General features: G+C 51.4%; 2 protein-coding genes across 2 annotated transcripts; both read left to right on the forward strand.

Moving 5' to 3' along the window:
- Positions 1-2,693: 2,693 nt before the first annotated feature.
- Positions 2,694-4,554, forward strand: K489DRAFT_374565 (glycoside hydrolase family 5 protein; the record flags this gene model as incomplete). Its single annotated transcript, XM_033603541.1, has 7 exons — positions 2,694-2,818; positions 2,912-3,016; positions 3,087-3,151; positions 3,270-3,340; positions 3,398-3,620; positions 3,677-3,793; positions 3,860-4,554. The coding sequence occupies 7 exons, from the start codon at positions 2,694-2,696 to the stop codon at positions 4,552-4,554; spliced, it is 1,401 nt and encodes a 466-aa protein (XP_033455126.1).
- Positions 4,555-5,902: 1,348 nt separating this feature from the next.
- K489DRAFT_385208 (putative major facilitator superfamily transporter) lies at positions 5,903-8,557 on the forward strand. Its single transcript, XM_033606038.1, has 4 exons — positions 5,903-6,083; positions 6,141-7,105; positions 7,194-7,561; positions 7,634-8,557. The coding sequence occupies exons 2-4, from the start codon at positions 6,300-6,302 to the stop codon at positions 8,416-8,418; spliced, it is 1,959 nt and encodes a 652-aa protein (XP_033455127.1). The 5' UTR covers positions 5,903-6,083; positions 6,141-6,299; the 3' UTR covers positions 8,419-8,557.
- The last annotated feature ends 582 nt before the right edge of the window (positions 8,558-9,139 follow it).

Genomic DNA, 9,139 nt, shown 5'->3' on the forward strand with positions numbered 1-9,139 from the left:
AACGTACCTGGGGAGGTGTCCTTGACCCCTGGGCATGCTACGGTCTCCGAAAGATTCACTCACCAGAGGGCCATGTGCGAATTCCACAGACAACGCGACCACAAAAGCACCATGGCGCAAAGCATCTTGAAGATCGTCATGATAGAATACTTCTTATTCTATCTAATGGCTTTTGGAATGCGCGTCGGCCAAGGATGACCACAACAGTGAGTGCTAGATCGGGCGGAAACGGCACAAAAAGTGCAATACGTGTGACCCGCGAGGACGGATCGACGCAGTATATATCCACCAGCGCTGGTGTCGTAACCACATTTCGTGTCGGGTCACTGTTGCCACTTTCGCTCACGTCCAAAGATGCTCCCATGCTGAAAGGACGTAGATGCAAGGTAGCCCAAATGGGTCAAAGCGTTTTCCGTGAGAACTCATTCAGATCGCTAAGGATCGATTGGCTTCCAAGGTTCTTCCACATCCCGGAAAAATCTTCATGCGACAAACGATCTGGTAACCTCAGGCTCCACAGAAGTGACTGTAGTTCTGTGCGCTAGCCTCTGGGTAGTCATCATGTAATAATGACCAGAAGACTTCCAAGGTTGAGAGGTTCGGAGGGTGAAAGACCCGTGCGATCTATACCATGTGTACATGACAAATGATTCGATTGCCTCGACAGGGGACAGCATTCGTGCGAAGCCGGGACGTCTTGGCTGCGAGGGGCGGATGCCGAAGCTTTTACAGGGAGCGACAGTCTGGCGTGTCTGGGTCAGTGACATTCTGTTCTGGAAGCATTCCGACTTGACATAGCGTCCTCGGCAGAAACGACATGATGGCAATGAGCGGCGAGCGCACGGATCCGTAATGAGGAGACTAAATTACTTATCAAGAACGTCCATGTGGAAGTTTCTGCACGCGACAGCTTGGCACGCTTAACTTTCGACCCCGCCGCCTATCGAATCTAGCGAAGATCATGCTTTCTCCATTTGAGGTTAGAGATGTGCCTAGATACCCGTGGACGTGCTTGATGGCGCCAACAATGTCTGGCTCTTCCACTCGAAGAACAACAATCACAGCTCCATCTGGGGAACTTTCTGGGGAACTTTCGCCGTCAGCCACTACTCTCAGAGCAGGCAAAGTCTTGCAAGGCTGGAATGAGTCCACAATCAGTAGAACGTACTAGTCCACTGCCGACACTGTGTGTGATGATATCTGCATCATGCTGTGCCGCTCTGGTCACCGGTGCCGAGCAAAGTGAGGAGATTCGTCCTGCATCAGCTGCCCGAACAAAAGCGTCGGTCAATCCCAAGGACACAATACCCTACAGAGACATTTGAGGCCATCGCCCGGACATCATTGTTGAAACAGTGTCTTATTATGTTGCTTGTGCCAATACTGTAGATGAACGGCAGTAATGTCACGGATAGGGCTATATCACTCCACCGCTGTTTATCTTATGTCCGAGCCAGACAGAGATCGACACAAGCGAGGCTCCAATTTCTAGGCCGAACGAGGGGGGCCGTGCGTGTTTCTCGCGTGCGTCCCTTCTCCGCGCGCAAGGCCGGTGGAGATTAGCACTTCGAAAGCAACCTTGGAAGTCGCACTGTGCGAGCATCGGGACGCAGTGAACCAATCAGCGAGCGCCGCCCGGACTGCTGGTTATCACCCGAATTTGAAGGTTGTTTGTGATGGTCATCTTCGCCTCAAGCTCCCATTCCGAATCGGTGCCCCTCGGACTGGCGATGTCGCGCGCCATGGGATTCCACCGGAGGATGTTTTGACTGATGCAGGGCGTATAACTGAACGCTGCGCGCCGGATGAGGCACAGGATCACCTGCATACGTCAGATCATCGCCATCTCGCATTGTTGAAAACCAAAATGAAGCAAGCACAAGAAATCCCTGCCCCTTGCAGCAGTGTAGCCTTGGCCCTCGCGAATCCGTCACCTGGCTGGGTCGGTGGCGGCGGTTGAATGCACGGCGGGATGGGTACAGGATAGAATGTCTTCCTGCATGCCTAGATGCTCCCCGTTTCCAGAAGCCACAGAAACATCTCTCCGAATAGGCTAATGTTTTAGTCTCGTTCTTCTAGTCGCCCTTGCCATTGTACAAGGGTGCCCAAGAACCTGGCCAAATGGTCACTTTCGAGTTGCCCAGGTGTGATGCACACCTGCACCTGCATCTGGTACACAGGTGGGTGTGTAGCGATCAACTAATATCATCAAGAACTCTGCTCAATAATGCGCCGTTGCTTTCACCGTTGCTTCCCTTCAACCTCTGACCTTTGTCCCTCTGTCCACCTCACGTCAATCGTCTGAGACCCGTTTTTGGTGATAACTTGGGCTTGGTACAATATCCCAGACTCGCGTGTTTATCAACGTCGACCAGCATTACCACCACATAACAACCTTGGATTCTCGAATACCTGCATCGTCATCATAACCAACATCGACCTTCCTTCTCAGGGTTCCGACCTTTGCACTTCAGAGTTATACATCGTCTGTCCGTTCGTTTTCCATACCGGCCTTGGTCCTGACGCTTCCGGCGCATCCGATCTTGGATCGACGATCTTCTGATTGTCTGGCACACCACTACATCATCGCTAGGAAGCCCAGACAGAAAGAAATTGAGATAGATACAACAATAGATACGAAAATCTCGACAAAAAATTCGGATAGACAGATTCCACATTGGCAGGAGTTGATCATGTTACGCTTGCTGGGTCTGGCGCAACAGGCGCTTTTGCTGGGAGCAGCATTACACGCTGTTGCCACGCACGCCGTTGTGTTCCGCGGAGTCAATTTGGGAAGCTGGCTCGTCACTGAACCTTGGTATGAACAGAGCCCCGACGCAGATGACCCTCGACCCAATCTCCATGAGCAGATGTTCCGGACATGAGACTAATCGATTTCGCGATGACATAGGATGGTCAGCACACTTTATGCTTCAACGAATGCCCCCGACGAATGGACTTTGTGCAATACGCTCGGCAAGAAGCAATGTTTATCAGTGTTACAGAATCATTGGGCGTATGTTGAACGCTCTCGTCACGGCTCTTGACAATGCAATAAATTGTGCGATATTGACGAAAATTCACAGAACATTCATAACCCGTGACGACATGGTACAGATCAAGAATGCTGGTTTAAGGTTCGTAGTAAAGCGTGTGACCTGTCCCGATCCCAGAATGAGAGTCACTAATCATTTCTCGCAGTATGAATCATCCTAACTCTCTACACACCTCGCTGGAACAGTCTCGCTAACATCTCTTTCCTTGAAAAGACGGAGTTCGGATACCTATCGGATATTGGGCAGTTGATCTGCTTGATTACGAGCCTTATGTGGCCGGCTCAGTGAGTTCTGGAAGCGATGCGCGGACGAGTGTGAACCTCAAGCTCATCCCATGACAGTATCCATACCTCATTCAGGCAGTGCAATGGGCTCAGCAGCTTGGGCTGAGCGTTTTCATCGATCTCCACGGTGTCCCAGGTTCTCAAAACGGCTGGGCGCTGTCCGGAATTGTTGGTCACAACGAGTTTCTTGCCAACACGACCAATACGGATCGGACGCTTAATGTGCTTCGTAACCTGACTGCGGAATTTTCTCAAAGCATCTACGGAGGGGCTGTAACGAGTAAGCCACGCAGAAGCGGTTGTTTCTCAGGTGATCATGCTAATCTCCTTCGACAGACATCGAGATCGTGAACGAACCTACCATCGACTATGCCTCGCTTCGATCCTTCTACACACCAGCCTCGAACGTCGTTGGTGCAGGCAACTCCAGCGGGATCAACATCACCATTTCCGGTACGTTATCTTATTCAACGTTGTGGATCATCTACCGGATCCCATACTGATCTCCTTCGTTTCTAGATGGATTTTACAACCCCCACTCGTGGCAAAACTTCGATCCATGGAATCCTCAAGCAAATCAAACGGCGCCGCACATCACGCTCGATACCCATCAGTTCTGGGCTTTTCCACCGCTCGACAAACTCGACAAAACAGGCGTGCTGAACTCGATCTGCACCTTTGCAAAGAATCAGTTGCGCGTGGACCCTAGCGAGGGCACGCCGCCCACGCTTGTTGGTGAATGGTCTTTAAGCACGGGTGTCACTTCGAAGAGTAGCGTCGACGCAGCTCAGGACCGCGCCAAGCGAACCTGGTTCCGACAACTTTTCGAGGCGCAAAACGCGGCCTTCACCCCTACGAAACCTGGCGATGCCTCGATTGGCTGGTATTTCTGGTCCTGGAAGACAGACTATGACGTTGATGCGTGGTCGTACCGCAAGGGTATCGCACTGGGCTATATCCCTTCTAACATCAGCGATCCATCCACGTATGCCTACCCTATCGGAAGCGATGGCTGTATCGACCAGACATTCCAATGGAATGCACCCATGCTTTCGACTGCCACCCCGACATTCGGCATTGCCGCAGGTGCAACAGGCAGTGTCGCACAAAAGGGCGCAGGAAACTCTCGAGCCGCATTACCGTTCTCAGGAGAGCACGGCCTATGGTCATGGGCAGCTATCGGTGCTGCTTCATTCCTGGGGATGATGTTATAGATTCGGAAGATTTCTGTTTTCTGCGCATAGACAATGTTATATACCCCAAAATTTGTAGAAGAGGAGGAGGAGCTTTTGCTAATTTGTTCCCGGCATTGCGGATCAGGCTCGGCGGCAGGTTTCTTGTTCAGCAATTGTATTTTCGGCATGGGCGTTATGGGTGGCATGAGTATATCGGATGTGCGATGGTTAGCTTCTTGAGTGATACCCTCTCACGGATCCTTTTCATTTCAAACATATTAGAAATTCATGATCTGAGCACCCGTCCTGGCCATTCCTGATTCTTATTGAGCTGAGAAGGGTTCTTGCTGTTCACATGTCGGTCCGGGGGTCGGCTTAGTCCGACGGTCTGCAGATGTCGCTCTTTGTTGCACGGAGCTGTGGGACTTCAAAGGGCACTCGTTAAGTTGATGGCGAGGTCGTGTGCAGAGAAACAAGCATGTGACTAGGCACAAACCTCCAACGTTTGGCACACTCGCATATTGAGAACGGGACGATCTCGCAACGTTTCCGTTTGATGAATCTTTTCTGGTTCCCAAAAGCTTGGCGAACTCTTGTTGTTCTGTGCATATCCCATCTGTCGCAATACGCACCTGTCGTTACCTTGGTATCACTGCTACTAGCCCCAACCATGTTTCCTTAGTACTCGCTGCTGTAAGTAAGATGAAGTTGGCGGCGCTTACGGTCGTCAACGTGCTATCTCACGATTGCCTTTCTAGCATGTGGGATTCCCATCAAAGTGCGATCTGCGGGCCGGAATTTCATCACCGCCACCATTGCCCGTCCCATTCAGGATCCTCACGTAAGAACCCGAGTTGATGCTCACCTCAAGATCCCGGTCGTTTGTTGAAGCCCGTGGCCTGGATGAAGCTGACTCAAGGAGACGAACCGATGACGCCGACGTCATGCAACACGCCATCTTTTCGGCTTCACAAAGTTCATCTGTGCTTTCCCACCCGAAGCTTGCCCGTGGGCAGGTTGAATCTTCATTCACCTAATTACAGCACTGGAGGATGGACAATCATAGGACATATATGGTGAGGGACGCTTATCCGATTAGCATTCCCCTTTATTCGTGTTCTCCACCCGGGGAAACGTACTCGGGCACACACTAATAATAATAAGAATAACCGTGAATTGTCCATACGCCCTATGTAAGGTTTCCCGCAAGGTTGCCCAGGTGAGTTCCAACCCGCCTGGTGGTGGACGCGAGGATTCGTCCCTGTCAGCACGCACCCACGGACATTTGGAAGTCCGATCATCTCGGTCTCACGTGGCGCGGATTTAATCATCACCATCGGGCGCCGCATTGCACTATCGCCGTCACTTACAACCGACGTAGCTCAACAATTCTTAATTATAATTATCCATGGATAGCCACTAACTACTACAGTACTGAGTTACAAAACAATCATTCGTGCGTTCATTCTCGCGATATTCACCCAACAAACAATTTGTCGCTACATGTGTGAGTCGCTCCTGCGTCTCTGACTGCTTCTCGGTTTTCTGCACTGGTATGTGTGTCAAGTGTCAGTAATTTTGTGCGCGTCATGTACGATCCTGTCACTGATGATGCTTCGAATCAGAAATTAGGCCTCGAATACCCAGGTACTTCTGATAACATCCGGATCGGAACTGTCAGGCGACTTCCACCTTCATAAGCAACCATCACTCACTATCGAAGCAAGTCGTGCGCGATCTTTGATCAGCAAGATTGATCTGGCCTGCGACAAAGCACATCAGACATGGCTACGTCCGAAATATCGCAGCAGAACGCTGCTGGTGCGGAATCGCTAACTGATCCCCATCATTTATCCACTTATACTCAAGCCGCATCATATCTCGAACCCCCCAGCAATGCAGAGCACTCGTATGGAAAAGGCTCTGAAACGTCTGCCGAATATTCTCACGGCAAGGACTCTTATATGACCGCCGCGGAAGAGCCTCAAGGACAAGACTCCGGTGCGACAAGTCAGGAAGACCACAACGATGCTTCAAAGGATGCAAAGGATGCAAAGGATGAGCCAGTTGTCGAAGAAAAAGATGGTAAGCGGATGATCCAAGGGCGCTCCGTCGGTAAAGTGGCCATCATCATGGTGGCCCTATGTCTCGCCGTGTTCCTCGCCGCGCTCGATGTCACGATTGTCACCACGGCATTGCCGACGATAAGTGAGGATTTTCAATCCACCAGTGGCTACACGTGGATTGGTAGCGCGTTCCTGTTGGCGAATTCCGCCTCAATCCCGTCATGGGGCAAAATCTCCGACATCTTCGGTCGCAAGCCCATGTTACTTTGCGCCAATGTCATCTTCTTCATCGGCTCTCTTCTTGCGGCGGTCTCGGTGAACATTGGCATGCTCATCGTTGCGCGAGCAATCCAGGGTATCGGTGCCGGAGGCCTGATCATTCTTTCCAACATTGTCATTGGTGATTTGTTCCCGTTGCGCATCCGTGGTGCATTTTATGGTGTCATTGGGGCTGTTTGGGCTGTGGCCTCGTCGATCGGTCCCATTATTGGAGGTGCTTTCACACAGTCTGTCACTTGGAGATGGTATGTTCACCCGTGCCTGGAACGAACATTTCGGAGTCGGCATCCCCTTATGCACTAAATTCATGGATGGCAATCTGACACCTTACAGGTGCTTCTATATTAACCTTCCTCTCGATGGCCTCGCCTTTGTCATTCTGCTATTCTTCCTCGACATCAAGACCCCAACCACGCCATTCTTGGACGGCGTCAAAGCTATTGACTGGGTCGGCTCTTTACTCATTGTCGGCGGTACTCTAATGTTCCTCTTCGGCCTGCAATACGGCGGCGAGACTGCTCCGTGGGATTCAGCGTTGGTGCTCTGTCTCATCATTTTCGGTATCTTCACGTGGGTTCTCTTTGGCATCTGGGAGTGGCGCTTTGCGAAGTATCCGATCATGCCTGTCGGTCTGTTCCAGAAGGGAACCAACGCTGCTGTGCTGAGCGCTGTGTTTCTACACGGTGTTGTGTTCATCGCAGGTATGTGTTGTTGCCTTTCGCATATTTCATCAGCCCACCTTCTTATCCACTGACGTTCGTTCTCTGCGATAGGTTCCTACTATCTGCCACTATACTTCCAAGCTGTGCTGGGCGCGACACCGATCCTCTCCGGCGTATATCTGCTCCCAACAGCACTGGCCCTCGCGTTCACCAGCATCGGAACGGGTGCGTTCATCGCTAAGACGGGACTCTTCATCCCTCCTATCTATGTGGGGTTTATCCTGATGACGCTCGGCTATGGTCTCTTCATCGACCTTGACGCCCATAGCTCATGGGCTAAGATTATCCTGTATCAGATTGTGGCAGGCTTTGGAATTGGCCCGCTGTTCCAAGCGCCCATCATCGCTCTACAGGCGCACATCAACCCTCGCGACATCGCCACGGCGACGGCGACTCTGGGATTCGTGCGTCAACTCGCCACCTCGACCTCGGTCGTGATCGGTCAAGTCGTTTTCCAGAACGAAATGAACAAGAAGCTTCCCACCCTGATTGCTGCTCTCGGCACTCAATTGGCCGAGCGACTTTCCGGTGCAGCGGCAGGTGCAAATGTCGCGCTGATCGACAGCCTACCCGCTGCTCAGGGGACGGTGGTACGCGAGAATTTCGCATGGTCTCTGCAGCCCATGTGGACCATGTACACAGCCTTCGCTGGCGTCGGCATAATCTCCGTGCTGTTCATCCGTCGCAAAGTTCTTGCGAGTGAACACGAGGAGACCAAGACGGGTCTCGAGGCGGAGAAGGAAAATGCTGAGGCACGTAAAGCAGAGAAGGCAGCGAAAAGGGCCGCTGCTTCACCGAGGAGGTCAAAGGACGTTGAGAAAGGAAGCGATGTGTGAGTCGTATCGGGAGAAAGGTATAGTAACTTAATCGGAGCATGGTCTGTTGAAGCCAAATCCGCCTTTCCTTGACGGGAAGGACTTATTTTCTGAATCATGTAGATTACGAAAATTTAATGTGAATATGATCATGGGCTCACTGTACGCACTCATCGCTCCCCACCCAATGGCAATTGTCGCCATCTAGATTCACACGGCCTGTATCATGCATCCAGTGATTATACTTTGAAGCGTGTTAACGCGATTTGTTGCTCGAGACATCCCTGCGCCTTCCCTCTCCACCATGCATTCGGATCACACCACCTGTATTCCTGCGCCCGACGGTTTAAGAAGGATAGGTCATCCCGGTCACATCAAATAATACACACAGAGTGTTGTTGCTCAAGAGGAGTATCAATGCTGCAAGCATGGGGAGCGCGGCCAAGGTAAGTCTCGCTGCTGTCAACTTGCTGCGAAGATGGGAAGAAGAAGAACAATTAACGTAATCTATCACCGAGCGGGCCAAATCACCGAACGGGCCATTTTGTCTTGGCATTACAACTGAGGTGACTACAACCGTTGTTTATTCAACCACACACTTAGTTATACATCTGCTATGCTAGGATATGGTTCAGAAGGAGCATCTCTATCTGTCTGGCAAGTTCGTGAGTTGTGTCCAGCTATTCCGCAGTTTCTACATCGTCGTTGAGTTGGAGGTCCTCGTTCAGACTCAGCTTCATTA

This window comes from Dissoconium aciculare (genome assembly GCF_010015565.1).
Source record: "Dissoconium aciculare CBS 342.82 unplaced genomic scaffold K489scaffold_22, whole genome shotgun sequence".
Taxonomy (NCBI): domain Eukaryota; kingdom Fungi; phylum Ascomycota; class Dothideomycetes; order Mycosphaerellales; family Dissoconiaceae; genus Dissoconium; species Dissoconium aciculare.

Coding starts and splice junctions, on each gene's coding strand:
- K489DRAFT_385208 (XM_033606038.1), top strand. CDS start 6,300: ATGGCTACGTCCGAAATATCGCAGCAGAACGCTGCTGGTGCGGAATCG. Junction 7,106..7,193: donor CAGTCTGTCACTTGGAGATG/GTATGTTCACCC, acceptor GACACCTTACAG/GTGCTTCTATATTAACCTTC. Junction 7,562..7,633: donor CGGTGTTGTGTTCATCGCAG/GTATGTGTTGTT, acceptor TCTCTGCGATAG/GTTCCTACTATCTGCCACTA.